Here is a 22637-nt window from a genome sequence, read left to right on the forward strand (position 1 = left end):
AATGAATCATATAATGTATCTGTAGTTTCTAGTTTGTTTATGCATGTTGTTTCCTGCTTCTGTGATGTACAGAGCCAATACAGGGCAGTGATGGTTAGGAAAACGAAAATGATTGGTGCTGAGGGGTTTTAGACACACAGGGGTGGATTCAGGTATGAATTGCGCCCTCTTACGGAGGCGCAGCGTACTGTTTTAACGCTGCGCCTCCGTAAATTACGTGCGCTACGCTTCATTCATGAAGCAGTAGCTACGTAATTTGCGCGGGCACTCCTTAAAAATGCCCGGCGTAAGGGCGCGTAATTTAAATGATCCTGTAGGGGGCGTGGATCATTTAAATTAGGCGCGTTCCCGCGCCGAACGTAGTGCGCATGCTCCGTCGGGAAACTTTCCCGACGTTCATTGCGGCAAATGACGTCGCAAGGACGTCATTTGCTTCAACGTGAATGTAAATGGCGTCCAGCGCCATTCACGATTCACTTACGCAAACAACGTAATTTTCAAACATCGCAACGCGGGAACGACGGGTATACTTAGCATTGGCGGCCCCTGCTAACAGCAGGAGCAGCCTTACGCAGAACCCGACGAACGTAAACGATGTAAACTGCGTACGTAGGGCACGCGTACGGCTGTGAATCGGCGTTAGTATGCAATTTGCATACTCTACGCTGACCACTACGGGAACGCCACCTAGCGGCCATCGTAAGAATGCAGCCTACGATACGACGGCATAAGAGCCTTATGCCAGTCATATCTTAGGCTGCAGTCGGCGTAACAAGCTTTCTGAATACAGAAAAGTCGTTACGCCGGCGCAACTAAGCAATTGCGCTGCGTAACTATGGTTACTCTATAGTCACATGGGCTGCACAGATAAGAAAAAGGAGGAAATTAAGGGCCAGATTCACAGATATTTGCGTTACGCAGCGGTGGCGTAACGTATCCCATTTACATTACACCGCTGCAAGTTTAAAGTGCCTGATTCACAAAGCTCTTACCTGTAAACTTGCGGCGGTGTAACGTAAATGCGCTCGGCGCAAGCCCGCCTAATTCAAATGGGGCGGGCACCATTTAAATTAGGCGCGTTTCCGCGCCGAACGTACTGCGCATGCTCCGTCGGGAAAATTTCCCAACGTGCATTGCGCTAAATGACGTCGCAAGGACGTCATTGGTTTCGACGTTAACGTAAATGGCGTCCAGCGCCATTCACGGACGACTTACGCAAGCGACGTGATTTTTCAAATTTCGACGCGGGAACGACGGCCATACTTAACATTGGCTAGTCCACCTAGAGGGCAGCCTTAGTTTTCTCGACGGAAACGACGTAAAGTTAGAGCGACGGGTAACGCGGACGTTCGTGAATCGCCGTAACTAGTCATTTGCATATTCTACGCCGACCGCAATGGAATCGACACCTAGCGGCCGGCCTAGACTTGCATCCTAAGATCCAATGGTGTAAGTCAATTACACCTGTCGGATCTTAGGGCTATCTATGCGGAACTGATTCTATGAATCAGCCGCATAGATACGCCGTCGTATCTCTTCTGTGAATCTGGCCCTAAAAGCTTAGAAGGGATCTGAAATTGAGCATGCTCCATAGAGAACACCAGCTGGTCCACACAATCTCCGGTTGCAGTGGGGACACAGAGAAGAGTGAGGGACAGCGGAAGGCAGGATCAACCGGGTATATTTCACTCTACACAAAACAAATGCTTAAGTGACTTTGTAAGTTTGCGCACTCTGTTATACAGCATGTAATGAGAGTTGTTCATATGACAATTTAATAAGTAAAAAAATAAAAAAACATAAAAAAATACAAAACAGAGATTCTTCCTTATAGTTTTTTGTTCTGGAAGTCTATTATTCTGTACTGTGCCGCCACCTAGTGGCCTTTTAGGGAAACTGCTTTTCTAATCGGTCCTGTTACTGCAATAGTTGTATTGCTTGTTAGACTTGTTCAATTCCTATTGCACATACTTTTACCATCATATTGCATTGTCAATTTATCCTTCCTTCACCTAGTCCACTCCAGTTGGCACCTGGCTGTTTGTCTGATCAATTTGCTTATACCGCAATACTTTAGTGTATTACCTTAATGACCAGGAAGTGTTTCTACCTGAAAATAGAAGACAGAAGCAGAGGGAAATCCCTCCAGAGAAGCCACTCCCAGAAAGTTTCGTACATCGTTACATTACAATGCTGGGAGGGAAAGAACCAACTGCGTGCCGCAGGCTCCGTCTACTCACAGGTAATGATCGAAGCATGTTTAGACATCTACAGGTTTTGTTGAAAAGCGGCAGCACATCCTCTGTTTCTACCAGAGTTGTAAAAAACTGGCTTTGTCATATTCAGTACTCTGGTATAGCTCAGGTTGTATAATCTCAATATAACCAGCATAGCGAAGTGTAGCTGTTACTGCAACTAAAAGCTCCAATGTCCTTTGAATTGTTAGCTCTGGGTTGGACTCTGTTGGTTTTTGTAGGACACACAAAAGTACTGTATGGTTTTTGTAGGACACACAAAAGTACCGTATGGTTTTTGTAGGACACACAAAAGTACCGTATATACTCGAGTATAAGGCGAGTTTTTCAGCAATTTTTTTGTGCTGAAAATGCCCCCCTCGGCTTATACTCAAGTCACCTTTTTGCGCCTGATCCCTAACTTTGAGGAACCTGTACCGGCCATAGGCCCCCTGGACCCCAAACTTGGCACACATGTAGCCCCACTCTTCCTCTACAAGTTTTTTGTCCGGGGGACCTATGGCCGGGGAGCACTGATTTTTCAAATCCGGGCACCCCTTCCTGAGACTCCTATGTTAAACGTCAGTCTAGGTATAGACACCGTAAGGCATGGGCACAGTGAGGCATGGGCACAGTGAGGCATGCACATGGACACAGTGAGGCACAGTGAGGCATGCAGATGGGACACCCTGGGCCAGATTCAGATAGGTCAGCGGATCTGATTTACGTTACGCCGCCGCAAGTTTTTGAGGCAAGTGCTTTATTCAGAAAGAACCTGCCTCTAAAGTTGCGGCGACGTAACGTAAATTCAAATTCTGCGGCTAAGGGGCGTCTAAAATTTAAATCAGGGGCGTCCCTGCGCCGATCGAACAGCGCATGCGCCGTCCGCAAATTTTCCCAGCGTGCATTGCTCCAAATGACGTTTCAACGTTAACGTAAATTACGTCCGGCCGTATTCGCGAATGACTTACGCAAACGACGTAAAAAATTCAAAACTCGGCGCGGGAACGACGGCCATACTTAACATAGGATACGCCGCACTTACCCCTCCTATAGCAGGGGTAACTTTCTGCCGGGAAAAGCCGAACGCAAACGACGTAAAAAAAAAGCGCCGGGGCGGTCGTTCGTTTCTGAATCGGCGTAAATGCTCATTTGCATACTCGACGCGTAAAAGATACGGAAGCGCCACCTAGCGGCCGGCCTGGAATTGCAGCCTAAGATCCCACGGTGTTAGACACTTACACCTGTTGGATCTTAGGCATATCTATGCGTAACTGATTCTATGAATCAGGCGCATTGATACGACGGCGTATCAGGAGATACGCCGTCGTATCTTCTTTCTGAATCCGGCCCCCTAGGTTTATACTCGAGTCAATACGTTTTCCCAGTTTTTTGTGGTAAAATTAGGTGCCTCGGTTTATATTCAGGTCGGCTTATACTCGAGTATATACGGTATGTAGCTCAGACCAAGATCAGAGTTATTATTTCACAAAGCTATTCAATGCAATAAATACTATTTATAGCACTATTTGGCAACCTGTGGCGGAAACTCAAGCTGGTGCCCTGAGGGCGAATGACAAGAATTGTACGACATACGGGGTTGTTTGTTTTAATACATCTCATGCTGATGCTAGTTAACTTCTGGGGAACTATGAATCCTAACATAGACTTCTGAATCATTTTCTGATAATCTGATGACACCCGGATCTGTCAGGAGAACGTGCAAGTATTTCACCTATATTATGTGGTGCTTATAGAATCCATTCCTATATAAATCATGAGATCTGTCTTCACAGCTGTTGTGGCCCTGCATTGGCCATCCTGGAGCAGAGAACCGGGGGGGGGGGGGGGGTTCTGCTGCCGCCTGAAATTGAGAAGCGGGGGGGGGGGGGGCTGCCGCGAATAGAGAAAGAAATAAAGAAAAATATATATATAAAAAAAGGGGAGTAGCCATCCGGGGCCCTGGGGACCTCTGGGCCCTTTAATAAAAATAAATAAATAAAAAATATATATATTTTTTTAAAAGGGGCTGCCATCCGGGCCCCTGGGGACCTCCGGGCCCCTTACAGGTGTACTGCCTGTACCCCCCTGATGGCGGCCCTGCCTGCATGACCCGAAATGCTGTTCAAGCCTCCTGACCAGACCACACCCTGATCTGTATACAGTAGGATTATGCAATGTGAGGGTTGTTGTTATGAGATACTGGGCCGCCATCCTGCTATTGAAAAAAATGATTAGCCAGCCCCGATGCCAACATTTAAAACCCCCCCGAAATCCATACCAGACCCTTATCCAAGCAAGCAGCCTGGCAGGTCGGGAAAGGGGTGGGGGCAGAGCACCTTGTCCTCATGTTAATGGGGACAAGGGCCTCATCCCCACAACCCTGGCAGGTGATTGTGGGGGCCTGTGGGCAGGGGGCTTATTGGAATCTGGAAGCATCATTTAACAAGGGGGCCCCCAGATACCACCCCCTCCCCCATATGAATGAGTATGGGGTAAATACCCTTCTCATTCACCAAAAAAGTGTCAAATTGAATAAAGACAGGAGGCAGTTTTTGATAATTCATTTATTAAAAGACAAAAAATAAATGCCCCCCCAACGTAGGTCCATCATCAATCAATCATGATGCCCACCACAGAATCAACCCGAGAAAAGAAAGAAAAAAAAACGTCCACTCTCGACAAATGCTTTGCGGGGTCTGCCCACTCCGTTGTGTGACAGTTCTTATATAGGGAAGGGGTGGAGGTGACCCCGCCTCTCGTGACGTCACCAACTGGTGAATCCTGGTGCTCTGTAGCCACTAGGATTACTCTTACATGGAAGGGAATTGTTGGCTCTATAAATTATATCTCGATCATTGATTGCTGCAACTGCAATGATGACCGAGATATCACCCTTCCCATCAAAAAACATATGGGTACGTCCTACGGATGGGAAGTGGTTAAAGGGAATCTACAGCGGCTTCTTGTATATTAGCTTTATTTATCAACTACTTCAACACTCGCACCTTATGAACTAAAGGATTTTTTTTAAAGGACACTAAACTCTGGTTAAAAAATAAATAATATATACAGTATACATATATAAATATTCTAAGTATAAATTCTTATAGTGGTCGTAAACCTCAGACATGAAATATGAGCAAAGAATATCCCTCTATGGTCCATCGAGTCTGCCCCATTTTGTTTTTAATTTGTATATGTTTTTGTTTGGTCTGAGTATAGATCTAGATCCATGTTTGTCCCGAGCATGTTTGAATCCACGTACTGTTGACTGACTCACTACCTCTGCTGGAAGCCTATTCCAAGCTTCAACAACTCTGCTGCATTGCACGCTGTGATTGGCTTGGCAGTCTTCTGGGACCTGTGACGTGTCCCAGAAGATTGAAGGGAGGGAGGGGAAGAGGTGAACTTCCTTCTGGCGCCATGGAGCCCCAGGAGGAAATGGAAGCTGGATGCCTCTGAAAAGAGGGTATCCGCTACCCCCCAAAAAAATTACATGCCAAATGTGGCATGTCAGAGGGTTGCCGTCACTTAACTGGTTGCCGACCAGCCACCGTCATTTTACGTCGGCTCTCGCGCAGGCCACTAGGGCCGCGTGCGCACCGCCGCTCTCCCCCAACTCCCAATGCCGCGATCGCCGTCGGGCACACGCAATCGCTTGTTACAGAGCGAGGACCAGGAGCTGTGTGTGTAAACACACAGCTCCCGGTCCTGTCAGGGAGAGAAATGCTGATCTTCTGTTCATAAAATGTATAATCAAAAAATCAGTAATTTCCCCATGTCAGTCCACCACCCCTACAGTTAGAACACACCCAGGGAACATAATTAACCCCTTCCCTGCCCCCCAGTGTTAACCCCTTTACTGCCAGTGGCATTTTTATAGTAATCCAATGCATTTTTATAGCACTGATCGCTATAAAAATGCCAATTATCCCAAAAATGTGTCTAAAGTGTCCGAAGTGTCCGCCATAATGTCGCAGCACCGGAAAAAAAAAATCGCTGATCGCCGCCATTACTAGTAAAAAAAAAAAAATTTATAAAAATGCCATAAAAATACCCCCTATTTTGTAAACGCTATAACTTTTGCGCAAACCAATCAATAAACGCTTATTGCGATTTTTTTACGAAAAATATGTAGAAGAATACGTATCGGCCTAAACTGAGGAATAGTTTTTTTTTTTATATATTTTTGGGGGATATTTATGATAGCAAAAAGAAAAAATATTTTTTTTTTAAAAATTCTCGCTCTATTTTTGTTTATAGTGCAAAAACTAAAAACCGCAGAGGTGATCAAATATCACCAAAAGAAAGCTCTATTTGTGGGGAAAAAAGGACGCCAATTTTGTATGGGAGCCACGTCGCATGACCGCGCAATTGTCAGTTAAAGCGACGCTGTGCCGAATCGCAAAAAGTGCTCTGGTCTTTGACCAGCAATATGGTCCGGGGGTTAAGTGGTAAAAGCGGAAGTTACATTATTGGGTGGAATTCCGCTTTAAGACAAGCAGGCCTACCGGTACTTGGTTGCCTCCAGGACTTATACACAGTGCCTGGCCACCACACCGGGGCAGACGGGAACAGTGCAAACAGATTACTTGCCGTTTAGGAGACAGATACTGTAGCCTGCCTTATTACCAGGACGCTGAGTTCAGGGAATAGTCCAATATCCGATCCGGGTCATACACAGGGATATCCAACAGCAAAGCAAGGCAGACAAACGGGAAGCTTGATCAGGAACAATGCAGGTATACTGGGCCAGATTCACATAGAATTGCCCTGGCGCAGCGTATCAGAGATACGCTACGCCGCCGTATCTTACCTGGCTCTAAGACGAATCCAGGAAGATTTTGCGCCGTAAGTTACGGCGGCGTAGTGTATCTCTCGGCGCGTATTTCAAATTGGGCGGGTAGGGGGCGTGATTAATTTAAATGAAGCGCGTCCCCGCGCCGATTGAACTGCGCATGCTCCGTTTTGAAATTTCCCGCCGTGCTTTGCGCGAAATGACGTCGCACCGACGTCATTTTTTGAACTTTGACGTGAGTTACGTCCTTTCCTATTCACGGACGACTTACGCAAAAAAATAAAAAAAATTTAAATTCGACGCAGGAACGACGGCCATACTTTAACATGGCAAGTCTATCTATACGCCACAAAATAGCAGCTTTAACTATACGCCGGGAAAAGCCGACTAGCGACGACGTAAGAGAATGCGACGGCCGCGCGTACCTTCGTGGATCGACGGAAAAAGCTCATTAGCATACCCGACGGGGAAAACGACACGAACTCCACCCAGCGGGCGCCGAAGTATTGCACCTACTATCCGAAGGCGTACGAAGCCGTACGCCTGTCGGATCGAAGCCAGAAGCCGTCGTATCTTGGTTTGAGGATTCAAACTAAAGATACGATGCAGCAAATTTGAAAGTACGTCGGCGTATCAGTAGATACGCCGGCGTACTTCTTCTGTGAATCTGGCCCACAGTCTCTATCACAAGTAAGGGAAAGAATGTTCGGTTTGCTTATGTAGCGCCTGGTTACTTCAAAGTAACTATTTAAATTTAGAGGGAGATCAGAGTGTAGTTAAACTCTGATCTGGTTAAAATGTTCAAATTGGGTCTCTGTCTCTGCTTGCCGGTGCTGTGGGCTCATTCTGTTGTGCTGGGGTGCTATTCCCACCCCAGTGCAGTAGATGGCAGCAGTGGAGTCAAGGTTTGGGTGCTCATCCCCAGCAGCCAATCAGGAGGGTTGAGCCTTGCTATTCATGCTGGGGGAGAGTATTTATGGGGCAGACGCCATTGGTCCTGGGTCTTGTTCGTCCAGTGTGGCACCCACCTTTAGGGTGACCACATCATGGCGCCCAGCGTTATGGCCTACCTGGCCGGGGGGCGCGTGTGCCACGCAGTGTTCCTGGTTCCGGGACCATGTTGGTCCGGAACATTTGAGCAGCGGCGGGGACCCAGTGATCGACTGGGTTCCCACTTTTGAAGATGCCAAGCGGTATAGCTGTTCAGTGGGGAGTCCATCTGAGGAGAGCCAATGAGAGGCTGGCAATCCAATAGGGTCGCGTCAATTCCCCGGGAATGAAGGTAGCCGGACACTGAAGGATTGATCACCTGTCAGTTGGTACAGTAGGTGAACCCGATTTTGTGTCAATCTCGCTCTCTTTCTCGGCGAGATTGAGCACCTACGAGCCCCATCGCGGGAGCCAGCGCCGAGCTGGCTTGCCGCGATGGAGACAGAGCCGTCATAGAAGCGACGGGAGATCCGACTTGGATTCCCGCCAATTCTACACGTGTGCTGCGTTTGTTATGAATCCTGAGGGGGAAGTCCCCGCCGGATTTTAAATAAAAATCCGGCATGGGTCCCCCCCTCAGGAGCATACCGGGCCCTTAGGTCTGTTATGGGTTGTAAGGAGAGCCCTTGTAAGGAGAGCCGTTTTTTTCGGCGTAGGGGGTCCCCCTACGATCCATACCAGACCCGTATCCAAAGCACGCTACCCGGCCAGCCAGGAAGGGAGTGGGGACGAGCGAGCGCCCCCCCCCTCCTGAGCCGTACCAGGCTGCATGCCCTCAACATGGGGGGGTTGGGTGCTCTGGGGCAGGGGGGCGCACTGCGGCCCCCCCACCTCAGAGCACCCTGTCCCCATGTTGATGAGGACAGGGCCCCTTCCCGACAACCCTGGCCGTTGGTTGTCGGGGTATGGGGGCCCCCTTATTAAAGGGGGCTCCCAGATTCCGATAAGCCTCCCGCCCGCATACCCCGACAACCAACGGCCAGGGTTGTCGGGAAGGGGCCCTGTCCTCATCAACATGGGGACAGGGTGCTCTGAGGTGGGGGGGCCACAGTGCGCCCCCCTGCCCCAGAGCACCCAACCCCCCCATGTTGAGGGCATGCAGCCTGGTACGGCTCAGGAGGGGGGGGGCGCTCGCTCGTCCCCACTCCCTTCCTGGCTGGCCGGGTAGCGTGCTTTGGATACGGGTCTGGTATGGATTGTAGGGGGACCCCCTACGCCGTTTTATTCGGCGTAGGGGGGCTCTCCTTACAACCCATAACAGACCTAAGGGCCCGGTATGCTCCTGAGGGGGGGACCCATGCCGGATTTTTATTTAAAATCCGGCGGGGACTTCCCCCTCAGGATTCATAACAAACGCCGCACACGTGTAGAATTGGCGGGAATCCAAGTCGGATCTCCCGTCGCTTCTATGACGCGCTTGCTGGGATGTGCTGTCACTATTCCAGTGAGTGTGAGATGTCGGCGAGATCTCGGCACCCTGTCGCCGAGTATCAGCGCGACGCTGTCGTGCTAAAAGCACAATATCACAAACACCTACTGTACCTGGGCAACATTAAGAAGGAGATCCAGGCGTAATTCTTCCGAGGAGGATTGCCTCCGTATTTCAATCAGAGAGGGCCAGTGGCAGAGGTGTGTCCCTGCAGTTCATTCCAGGAGGGTCTGTGGCAGAGACTTTTCCTTAAAGGTTCGAGCGATACTCTGTCTGCCAGGTCAGTGAGAGAGGCCTGTCCAGGTACACTGGGCCAGATTCACAAAAAACTCCGGCGGCGTAACGTATCGTCTTTACGTTACACCGCCGCAAGTTTTCAGCGTAAGTGCCTGATCCTCAAAGCACTTACCTGTAAACTTGCGGCGGTGTAACGTAAAGCCGTCCGGCGCAAGCCCACCCAATTCAAATGGGGCGTGTACCATTTAAATTAGGCGCGCTCCCGCGCCGGACGTTCTGCGCATGCTCCGTTCGCAATTTTCCCACGTGATTTGCGCGAAATTACGGCGGCCCGACGTGTTTGTGAATCGCGACGTGCGTAACGTACTTACGCCGGGAAAAAAAATTCAAATTCGACGCGGGAACGACGCCCATACTTTAACATGGGCTGTGTAAAGTTAAGGCATGAAAAAACATGACTAACTTTGCGACGGGAAAAAAAGACTTGCGACGACGTAACGAACGCGAAAACCTTCGTGGATCGCCGTAAAACCTAATTTGCATACCCGACGCTAGAAAACGACGTGAACTCCACCCAGCGGCGGCCGAAGTATTGCATCCTAAGATCCGACGGTGTAAGTCAATTACACCTGTCGGATCTTAGGGCTATCTATGCGTAACTGATTCTATGAATCAGCCGCATAGATACGACAAGAGATACGACGGTGTATCAGGAGATACGCCGTCGTATCTCTTCTGTGAATCTGGCCCACTATTCCCACTCAAGCAGGAGTGGCGCAGAGAAGTGTTACACGTGGGAGCAGGACTGTTTCCCTATTGCTACGCCTGAATTTGCTATTCTCCTTCTTTCTTCAACTCTACTTTCCGCACCACAAGTTTTATTGTTTTTACCCGGCTGGGTAATAAAGAGCACAGCAAAAGACACCTGTCATGGGCATTCCTTTACTTCTGCTATAAGCACCATTCACCCCTAGGAATTCGGAGAGCCACGAGGTAAATGTGCCACCCAAAACAAACCAGCAGCTCCTCCGGGGGTAGTGCTACACTTATATCAGGTAAAGGATCAGATCAATCACCTTGCAGGTGAACACAGACAGGGCAAAAGCAACAGCCAACACCTGGGTGCAGGAAGGAGGAACAGGAGCACTAATGCCTAGATTCACACACATTGGCCTAAACTTGCGGCGGCGTAGCTTAAGGCATTTAAGCTACGCCGCCATAAGTTAGCGAGGCAAGTACATGATTCACAATGTACTTGCCTGCTAAGTTACGGCGGCGTAGCCTAAAGAGGGCGGGCATAAGGGCACCGAATTCAAATGTGTGTAAGGGGGTGTGTTTTATGTTAATAAGGCTTGACCTTACGTTTTTTTTTTACTGCGCATGCGCTAGGCGCCTACATTCCCCAGTGTGCATTGCGGCTAAGTACGCCGCACAGGCCTATTGATTTTGACGTGGACGTAAACAACGTAAATCCCAATTCACGGACGACTTACGCAAACGACGTAAAAATTTCGAATTTCGACGTGGGAACGGCGGCCATACTTAACATTACTATTCCAACTAGTGCCTAGCTCTAACTTTAGGCGGCCTATCTCTAACGTAAACGGCGTAAAAGTACTGCGTCGGCCGGGCGTACGTTTCGTGAAGCGACGTATCCACTCATTTACATATTCTACGCCGACCGCAATGGAAGCGCCACCTAGCGGCCATCCGAAATATTGCAATCTAACATAGGACGGCGCAAGCCGTCGTATCTTAGATATGTTTAAGCGTATCTCTGTTTGAGCATACACTTAAACATAAGTCGGCATAGATTCTGAGTTAGGTCGGCTTATCTACTGATAAGCCGGCCTAACTCTTACTGAATCTACCTATAAGTGATTATGACATTTATGCCGCGTACACACAACCGTTTTTCGTGTTGTAAAAAATTACATTTTTAATGGTCTAGAAAAAACAACCTTTTGTCAAACCCGATCGTTAAAACGGCCTTGCCTACACACGATCGTGAAAAAAAAAAAATGCTCTAGCAAAGCGCGGTGACGTACAACACGTACGGCGGCACTATAAAGGGGAAGTCCCATTCGGATGGCGCCACCCTTTGGGCTGCTTTTGCTGATTGCGTGTTAGTAAAAGTACGATTCGCGCTTTTCAGTCTGTTACGGCGTGATGAATGTGCTATCTCCATTACGAACGCTAGTTTTACCAGAACGAGCGCTCCCGTCTCATAACTTGCTTCTGAGCATGCGCGTTTTTTTCACGTCGTTAAAGCCCACACACGGCCATTTTTTACGGCGTTAAAAACGTTGTGAAAAATTAGAGCATGTTCGAAATTTTTAATGGCCATTTTTTTACATCGTGAAAAATGCTCTGGAGCCCACACACGGTCGTTTTTATTGGCATAACATTTTTTACAACCCGAAAAACGTCCGTGTGTACGCGGCATAACTTTCATAATATCTGATAATGTCCGTTAAAGCTGAACTCCAGGAAACTTTGCAAAACGACCAATGCAGTGGGGCTCCCCCTGCTCTACAACAGTTTAAAACTGCTTTTTTACAGTACCCTAGACAAAAACCAGCATTTCTTACCTTATCTCTCACTCCTGTGGCTTCCAATGCTTTCCTTTTTCCTTTGACACTCCAGGTTGTTGGGGGGCTTTGGCATTCTCACTTTCAATGCAGGATTGCTGGTCCTACGCAGTACTGATGGGGTGCAGGCACAAAGAGGCTCTGGCCTAGTTCCTCTGGCTTTTTATCTCCTCCCCCACAGTCCTTTGCTGCTGTCTGATGATTGGCTCAGGCTCTTCCAATAGGGAGTTTACAGACAACCTCCAATAGGGAGTTTACAAACAAGCAGTTCTGAGAGTCTGTGTGTGAAGAGAGGGGAGGGGGGGAGGGGTGAAAAAGCCCACGCTGCTGCAGCAGATAGCTGTCCCCTAAAATATTAGATCTGTCTGGAGAAGTACAATAATTACCAGTATAAATGTGACAGTGGCCCAGATTCAGGTACATTTGCGCTATATTTGCGGAGGCGCAGGGCAACGATTTTGCGCTGCCCTCGATTCACGGAGCAGTAGCTCCGTAAATTGCGAGGGCGCGCCAGCAAAATTGTCCGGCGTAAGCGCGCGCAATGTAAATGATCCCGCCTGGGGCGGGAATCATTTAAATTAGGCGCGCTCCCGCGCCGAGCATACAGCGCATGCTCCGTCGGGAAACTTTCCCGACGTGCATTGCGACAAATGACGACGCAAGGACGTCATTTGCTTCAAAGTGAACGTGAATGCCGTCCAGCGCCATTCACGAATCACTTACGCAAACGACATAAAATTCGAACGGCGCGACGCGGGAACGACGGGTATCTTTTAGCATGGGCAGCCTTACGCTAAAGACGCCGTACGCAACTGACGTAACTTGCGTACGCAGGGGGCGCGCAACATTGTGAATCGGCGTAAGTATGCAATTTGCAATTCGCCCCCTAGCGGTCATTGCAAGAATGCAGCCTAAAATCTGCGTGGCATAAGAGCCTTATGCCATGCAGATTTTAGGCTGCAGTCGGCGTAACGAGTTCTCTGAATCAGGAGAACTCGTTACGCCGGCGTAAGTCAGCAATTGCGCTGCGTAACTATGGTTACGCAGGCGCAATTGCTTTCTGAATCCGGGCCAGTGATTATTACCAGTACAAAATTATTTCCAAAAAAAAACATTGCATTTACCGAATTTATCGGCGTATACCGCGCACTATTTTGCCCTGAAAATCAGGGCAAAATCGTGGGTGCGCGGTATACGTCGATACCCGCTTTCCTGATACGAGTTTGAATACTGCGCCGGCATATACCGAGCGCAGTACACTCGTGTATCTTCGGGCAGTCTCGGCGCCTCTCGCGCTGACGTCCTGAGCGTACAGGACGTCAGCGCGAGAGTTGCCGAGCCTGCCCGACGATACACGAGTGTACTGCGCTCGGTATATGTCGGCGCAGTATTCAAACTCGGCGCGGGAAACGAGCGGGGAGGACGCCGCAGAAGGACGCCGGACCCGACGAAGAGGACACCCGAAGCCGCAGACGGACGCCGGACCCGACGAGGCCGCCGATGGACGCCGCGCAAGACACCAAAACTGTACAAAACATCTTTTTTCCACAGGAATTCGGACAACTTTAGGGGTGCGCGCTATACGCGGGAGCGCGCTATACCCCGATAAATACGGTACATACACTCTAACAACTTGCCAGGCTCGCTATAGTCAAATGACGGTAACAGCGCAGCCGGCTAGTTCTAAAAGGCTGTCATAACCGGTGTATAAGAGACATGTGCACTGATTATCAGTGCAGTCCCAACAGTGCTGCCAATCAGTACTCATCAGTGTCACCTATCAGTGCAGTCTATCAATGCAGCCTCATCAGTGCACATCAGTGAAGGAGAAAAATTACCTGTTTGCAAAATTTTATAACAAGCTATTAAAATATTTTTTTTTTTCCAAATGTTGGAACTTTACTCTATTTAGCAAAAAATCAAAAACCCAGTGGTGATTAAGAAAGCTCTATTTGTGTGAAAAAAAATTATAAAAATGTTGTATAGGTACAGTGTAGCATGACCACACAATTGTCATTCATTCAAAAGGCAACAGCGCTGAAAGCTGAAAATTGGCAGGAAGGGGGTAAAGTGCCCGGTGGGCAAGTGGTTAAAGTGGTCGTAAACCTCAGACAAGAAATCGGAACAAAGCGCACATCATTGTATTTGTCTCTATCCAAAGCACTGAGGCCTGGATTCACAAAGCACTTGCGCCGACGTATCTCGAGATACGCCGCGTAAGTGCAAATATGCGCCGTCGTATCTGTGCGCCGTACCCACAAACTAAGATACGCCTAAAAACAGGCTTCATCCGACTGACGTAACTTCCCTACGCCGGCGTAGAGTGGGCGCATATTTATGCTGGACGCATTTGGCGCTCCCATTGATTTTCTATTCAAATATGCAAATGAGGGAGATACACCGATTCACGATCGTACATGCACCCGACGCAGGCTATGACAGGTGTGTGTAAGTTGTACGTCCGGCGTAAATATAAGCCCCATAAAGCAGGTGTAACTCAGCAGCAGACATGGAAAGGTCTGCACCAGGGAACTTAAGCCCGCGTATTTCACGTAGTTTACGTTGGACGTGAATATGACTAGGCGTAGGTTACGTTTTCGCCGTAGACAGTGATCCGGCGTATCTTAGGCAGTTGTTCCGACGTGATTATGAGCATGTGCACTGGGATGTGCCCACGGGACAGCGCATGCGCCGTTCGTTATACGTATCTGTCTGGCGCTCGACCCTTCATTTGCATGGGGTCACGCCTCATTTGCATGGCTCACGCCCACTTACACTTACGCTGACTTACGCCTTGGAAACCCAGCGCAGTTTTGGGAGGAAATGCTTTGTGAATTCAATGCATGCCTCCATGCGCTGCGTCGGCGTAGCGTATCAGAAATACGCTACGGCGGCATAAATGTGAGCCAGCGGCTGTGAATCCGGGCCTATATGTTTTTCTCTTCTCTTTTTGTCACTTCTGACAGTTTTTGCCAACCCAAGATAATTGGTGAAGGTGAAAGGAGCTCCAGCACACTGCCTGTAAAACAAATGGGGGTATTTGCTTTGATTTTATTTTTGTATTTATTTTTATATTGCCTTTTGTGCCCCAAAAATTATTTGTGGGTATTTTTTTTAAAGACAAATTGCACTTAAAGGGGTTGTAAAGGTACAATTTTTTGTTTTCCTAAATAGCTTCCTTTACCTTAGTGCAGTCCTCCTTCACTTACCTCATCCTTCCATTTTGCTTTTAAATGTCCTTATTTCTTCTGAGAAATCCTCACTTCCTGTTCTTCTGTCTGTAACTACACACAGTAATGCAAGGCTTTCTCCCTGGTGTGGAGTGTCGTGCTCACCCTCTCCCTTGGACTACAGGAGAGTCAGGACGCTCTCTACGTTGCAGATAGAGAAAGGAGCTGTGTTAGTGGGCGTCCTGACTCTCCAGTAGTCCAAGGGAGGGGACGAGCACAACACTCCACACCAGGGAGAAAGCCTTTAATTACTGTGTGGAGTTACAGACAGAAGAACAGGAAGTGAGGATTTCTCAGAAGAAATAAGGACATTTAAAAACAAAATGGAAGGATGAGGTAAGTGAAGGAGGACTGCACTAAGGTAAAGGAAGCTATTTAGGAAAAAAAATTGTATCTTTACAACCCCTTTAATAAATGCTTGTGCTCATATTGTGTGACATATTGGAACTACTGCCATTTTATTCTCCATGGTCTCTGCTTTAAGAAAATCTAACATTTTGAGGGTCAGGCCTCAAATGATTTTTTAGAAATGTGAGCAAAAAAAAAAAAAATACATACGTAGGGCCAGATTCACAAAGAGTTACGCCGGCGTATCAGTAGATACGCCGACGTAACTCGTAATCTAAGCCCGTCATATGTTTAAGTGTATGCTCAAACTGAGATACACTTAAACCTGCCTAAGATACGACGGCCTGCGCCATCGTATCTTAGGGTGCAATATTTACGCTGGCCGCTAGGTGGCGCTTCCATTGAGTTCGGAGTAGAATATGCAAATTAGTAGATAAGCCGATTCACGAACGTACGCTTGCCCGTCGCAGTAAAGATACGCCGTTTCCGTAAGACAGGGGTCTTCAAACTACGGCCCTCCAGTTGTTCAGGAACTACAATTCCCATCATGCCTAGTCATGTCTGTGAATGTCAGTGTGTTACAATGCCTCATGGGATGTGTAGTTCTACAACAGCTGGAGGGCCGTAGTTTGAGGATCCCTGCTGTAAGAGGTATGCCGGCGTAAAGATAAACATGCCTTCTAGGTGGCGTATGCAATGTTAAGTATGGCCATTGTTCCCGCGTCGCAATTTAAAAAATTTACGTCGTTTGCGTAACTCGTCCGTGAATGGGGCTGGACGTTAATTACGTTCACGTCGAAACCAATGACGTCCTTGCGACGTCATTTGGAGCAATGCACACTGGTATACTTTTCCGGACGGCGCATGCGCAGTTCGTTCGACGCGGGGACGCGCATCATTTAAATGATACACGCCCCCTACCCGCCAAATTTGAATTCCGCCGGGTGATTTACGCTACGCCGCCGCAACTTTACAGGCAAGTGCTTTGTGAATAAAGCACTTGCCTGAAAAACTTGCGGCGGCGTAGCGTAAATGAGATACGTTACGCCAGCAGAAAGATCCGCTGATCTTTTTGAATCTGGCCCATAAACTATGGAAAACTGGTTTTGGCAGCGATCGAGTTAATCATATGCTTTTTGCATGTAAAATTTGAATACAAAACTTTATAATGAGGACGGAGGCAAAGGGTGACAAATGCCACCTACAGGGATATGGGAGGGGTGAATGCCAACAAGCTTTTTCTATGTGTGCCAGTAGGAAGCACAACATCGAGACTCGGTTTTGTAAACTAAGGTTGCAAATTACAGGAATGAGTCAGTTCTCTGTGCCATAGCATTACGTGATTAAGAAGACAATAGGCTCAATTCATTCACTGAAGGGAATGGTATTTGACATGAAAATCCTTATTTTCAGCCAGGTGAGTTTTTTTTTTTTTTTTTTTATCTCACTGGTTTTTAGTGATGAAAATAAATGTTGGCACAGCTAATCATAACCTTTAGACCAGGTTTCTACTTGTACTCTGCGGTATGGTGACTTTTATTAGGCCGTGTGTTTTCTTGAAAGCTCATGACTGAAGTATAGCTGATGTTGCGGCAGGCCACAGCCTACCTCTACTACCCGTATACCAACCGTTACCTTAAATAATGACGCAACACATTTCTTGGATTTAAATGGCCTTAGCAGCCCTTTATTAATAAATAAATAACATCATAACATTTTGATTCAATTTTACTTAATTAAGAACTTTACAACCCAAATGTATCGGACTGACTATATGTCTCAGGAAGGACCGTCTTTAACCACTTGCTTACTGGGCACATATACCCCCCTCCTGCCCAGGTGAAATTTCAGCTTCCGGCACTGCGTCGCTTTAACTAACAATTGCGCGGTCGTGCGACGTGGCTCCCAAACAAAATTGACGTCCTTTTTTCCCCACTGTAACGGACCTATGAACTATTCTGCCTACAGAGGACTGCATGACTTGTTACTGAGCTCAAAGGGTTAATTGTAGAGTGACTTTTTCACTGCTAAATGCTAATTGACGCTCTGTTGTGGATTACCAGTTAACAGCCTCCTGTCAGGTGTATGCTAACGTGATGATCTGTGAGTGTATATTGTTCTAAAGGTTAATTGAATTCTATTGAGAAAGGAATGTGCCCGGCCAGGTCATGTTAAGTGGATCTCGGTGCCGGAACGTCTAGAGACTGATTGATTCAAGGAGATGTCATTATTTCAAAGCATGTGTATTGAAGCTCCCCCTGTGTGAGGGGGGGGCGGAGAGTGTCATTGTCCCTGTAAGTTGTTGTAACCACATATAAGCGAAGTTAAATGTGCCAATAAAGTCAGTCTTGTTTGACCCTTCAACACGCAGCCTCGTCTCGTTCTTGATGGGGGACCCTCTCTCGCTCTGGATCTTGGGGATGGAATGATACCGGTTTTACTTGCATATCGCACTTTGCCAGGGAAAAGGACGTCTCCAACGTAGCCCGGGTAGCCGTTACACCCACAAATAGAGCTTTCTTTTGGCGGTTTTTATTTTTTGCGCTATAAACAAAAAAGAGCGACAATTTTGAAAAAAATACAATATTTTTTTACTTGTTGCTATAATAAATATCCCAATTTAAAAAAACATTTTTTTTTCTCAGTTTAGGCCGATACGTATTCTTCTACATATTTTTGGTAAAAAAAAAAAAGAAATCGCAATAAGCGACTGGTTTGCGCAAAAGTTATAACGCCTACAAAATAGGGGACAGAATTATTATTTTTTATTATTTATTTTTTTTACTAGAAATGGCGGCGATCTGCGATTTTTATTGGGACTGCGACTTCTGATGGGGCACTATTCTATTTACTGACACCAATGATGGGGTACTATTCCTTTTACTGACACCAATGATGGGGTACTATTCCTTTTACTGACACCAATGATGGGGTGAACAAAAATGGGGAGTATTGCCTCAAGTGTATAGATTAAAAATAGTACCTTTTCATCCCGATTATGCATAATAAAGAGGGGGCGAGTGGGGGGCGAGGGACCAGTAGCTGAAGTTGGACCCCGCGCCACCCACTCAATGGTTTGGGAGGGACTATCTCGGTACTGATGAAATTACATAAAACATAATGATATAAAAAAGTTTATTAATGTATAAAAATTGCAAAACAATTAAAACACTTCAATGATTGGTCAAACGTCGACTAGTTTCGCGGGGTTGCCGCTTCGTCAGGACTGCCAATCTATAGAGTAATGCAATAAAAATTTGTAACAAACATCAGCTATACAATAAACAAATGATAAAAACATTAATAATCGCTTACCAAATGAGTCAATTGATAATATGCGGGAACCAGGCGGCCCAGGGGGTTCCCCCCGCGGCGGACAAGGGGATGGTTGATTGTGGAGATCTGGGTGTAGATAAAAATGTATATATATTTTTTGGGTCTGTTCAATTAAGTGGACTGGGTAGGATAAGGGTGGGGGGGGGGGGGGTTTTGGAAGGGAGAAAGGGAATGGGGAAGGGGAGGAAAAGGGGGAAAAAACAAGGGGGGAGAGAAAAAGACAGGAGGAGAGGCAGAGGGGGATGAAAGGGAGGAAAAAAAGGGGGGGGGAGGAAACGGGGGAGGAAAAAGGGCATGGGAAACAGGGGTGGGATAAGTAAGAGGAAGAAAGGGACAGGAAAACGCGGGAAGAGGAAAAGAAGGGTAGGAGAGAAGGGGAAGGGGGAAAAAAAAAGGGTCCACGAATTTATAGAAAGGGGGGGGGTTTGTTAAATAAATAGAACTTACCGCAGTAAAATCTCTTAAGGAATATAGCCAGGCCATAAGGAAACAAGAGCCTGGTGATATTAACCAGATATGCCGGGCAAGGGGTGTGAGCAGGGCAGCAAGGTGGGGAGACTAAAGGCGCAATGGGTAAAAAAGGTCCAAAAATGCTGGTAAAACCAGTATTGTGTCATGGGAGGAATGTATCCATATGAATGACAATTGCATGGTAATGCATGGACTGGGAAGTAAAGTGGACTGCGCCGAGGAAGAACCCCAATATACTGCCGAACACATCCTGCGATGGTCACGGCTATGCCATCGGACTGCCGATGGACAGATCCACATTACTTACCTGATGGCCGGTCGACCATTAAGTGAGCCATCCCAACCCAGAGACGCCGTAGGCGCCGCCTGACGGCCGCGTCATGACGTCACCGGGTCAGTCTCCCCACACAACGCAAGTGCGCGATTAGTGCTACTATGCGTGTGCGATCAACTCGAGCCAAGGGGCGGGGGGCCCCGAGCCGAGAGGAAGCAAGAGGGGGTGAGACATAGTGTCATCCCCGCCAGGGGAGACGCAAGTCCGCCGCGATTGGGAGGTGCAGGCAGCCAAACCGCATCAATATGACTCAGATGGCAAATGAATACAAGGGAAATAAAATTAGATAATAATAGTATGGTGAATTGTACTGAAAAGTATAAGTGGGGGTATAGTTCCCACAAGGGAGAATGCTAGTGATGGTGTCCTAGAATATTGGCATCTTGCTGATTGTGACAAAACAAAAAACGGCAAAGGTAGATATTTCTACTGGGCAGGGCAGAAAAGAAAAGCAAATAATGGGGAAACATGAGTGAGTGATAATGGAGACAATGAAGTGACGTGGGAAGGAGTGAGAGTAAGATAATAAAATACAGTAATTGAATAAAATCAACCTGTGATGATGGGGTATCAGGAGGTATCAGGATGGGGTATCCGTTTTTGTTCATACTATTGGGTGGATAACACACCCGTTTCTCTCTTCCCCTGAGTGCCTTTAACTGGTAAACCTTTTTTACATAATATTTATCATATCCTAGTTTGCTTGGTGATCCCAATTTGGATGTTGTCTTCATGATTGATTATTTGATAGACATTCTCGGTATTGAAGGATTGGACCCCAATGGTCTAATGTAATGTATTAATCCAGTATATAGTTGGACATTGATTAAATTATTGACTTAATGCATGTATATGGCTTGTACCCCATGAATGGTTTGAATTTCCCCTTAGGATGAATGTATCTAAAAATCATTCACCTTTACCAAAGTGTTCTGTATCACTGCTGCTGGGCTACCCCCCTGCCGCAAAGGAACTATTATGTGTTATCTACACTTGTAGCTCCAGCTGTTTCAGAATTCTCCTCTATCCCCTACTACTTTGGAAATTCAACTCCACTGGGGCACACCTCTATCGGTTAATCCCTCTCATACACGTATCGTGTCTATTCCGTTATTTAATTTCTTTTCTCTTACCATCTTGCAGGCATTATCACTTTACATCCTTAATTCCCGGCCCAATTATGGGCTTCACCTTCTATCACCACCACACCTTCTCAACTTATATTCTCTGCACACACATAACTTCTCACCCTACCTCTACCCTTGGCTACAATTATGGTAGCATTTTATTCACTTATCGTCCTTGCACATGTATTTGGGTTTAGGGCTAAGAGGCGCCCCCAATTGGTGGCCCCCTGATACCCCATCATCACAGGTTGATTTTATTCAATTACTGTATTTTATTATCTTACTCTCACTCCTTCCCACGTCACTTCATTGTCTCCATTATCACTCACTCATGTTTCCCCATTATTTGCTTTTCTTTTCTGCCCTGCCCAGTAGAAATATCTACCTTTGCCGTTTTTTGTTTTGTCACAATCAGCAAGATGCCAATATTCTAGGACACCATCACTAGCATTCTCCCTTGTGGGAACTATACCCCCACTTATACTTTTCAGTACAATTCACCATACTATTATTATCTAATTTTATTTCCCTTGTATTCATTTGCCATCTGAGTCATATTGATGCGGTTTGGCTGCCTGCACCTCCCAATCGCGGCGGACTTGCGTCTCCCCTGGCGGGGATGACACTATGTCTCACCCCCTCTTGCTTCCTCTCGGCTCGGGGCCCCCCGCCCCTTGGCTCGAGTTGATCGCACACGCATAGTAGCACTAATCGCGCACTTGCGTTGTGTGGGGAGACTGACCCGGTGACGTCATGACGCGGCCGTCAGGCGGCGCCTACGGCGTCTCCGGGTTGGGATGGCTCACTTAATGGTCGACCGGCCATCAGGTAAGTAATGTGGATCTGTCCATCGGCGGTCCGATGGCATAGCCGTGACCATCGCAGGATGTGTTCGGCAGTATATTGGGGTTCTTCCTCGGCGCAGTCCACTTTACTTCCCAGTCCATGCATTACCATGCAATTGTCATTCATATGGATACATTCCTCCCATGACACAATACTGGTTTTACCAGCATTTTTGGACCTTTTTTACCCATTGCGCCTTTAGTCTCCCCACCTTGCTGCCCTGCTCACACCCCTTGCCCGGCACATCTGGTTAATATCACCAGGCTCTTGTTTCCTTATGGCCTGGCTATATTCCTTAAGAGATTTTACTGCGGTAAGTTCTATTTATTTAACAAACCCCCCCCCCTTTCTATAAATTCGTGGACCCTTTTTTTTTTCCCCCTTCCCCTTCTCTCCTACCCTTCTTTTCCTCTTCCCGCGTTTTCCTGTCCCTTTCTTCCTCTTACTTATCCCACCCCTGTTTCCCATGCCCTTTTTCCTCCCCCCCCCTTTTTTTCCTCCCTTTCATCCCCCTCTGCCTCTCCTCCTGTCTTTTTCTCTCCCCCCTTGTTTTTTCCCCCTTTTCCTCCCCTTCCCCATTCCCTTTCTCCCTTCCAAAACCCCCCCCCCCCCCCACCCTTATCCTACCCAGTCCACTTAATTGAACAGGCCCAAAAAATATAT

At 47.4% G+C, this 22637-nt stretch overlaps 1 protein-coding gene across 3 annotated transcripts in view; it reads left to right on the plus strand.

The window, feature by feature from the left end:
• Positions 1-2006: 2006 nt before the first annotated feature.
• LOC120916466 (carcinoembryonic antigen-related cell adhesion molecule 10-like) overlaps positions 2007-22637 on the plus strand; it is a 107014-nt gene continuing 86383 nt past the window's right edge. For 2 of the 3 annotated variants that reach the window (XM_040327446.1, XM_040327445.1), the window contains exon 1: positions 2012-2242. In XM_040327446.1, coding sequence (XP_040183380.1) covers positions 2191-2242 — 52 coding nt within the window. In that variant the 5' untranslated portion in view covers positions 2012-2190. Of the gene's footprint in view, positions 2243-22637 lie in introns of all 3 variants that reach the window. The other variant, XM_040327447.1, reaches the window with a different exon arrangement.

Source organism: Rana temporaria, chromosome 10 (genome assembly GCF_905171775.1).
Source record: "Rana temporaria chromosome 10, aRanTem1.1, whole genome shotgun sequence".
In the NCBI taxonomy this organism is placed as follows: domain Eukaryota; kingdom Metazoa; phylum Chordata; class Amphibia; order Anura; family Ranidae; genus Rana; species Rana temporaria.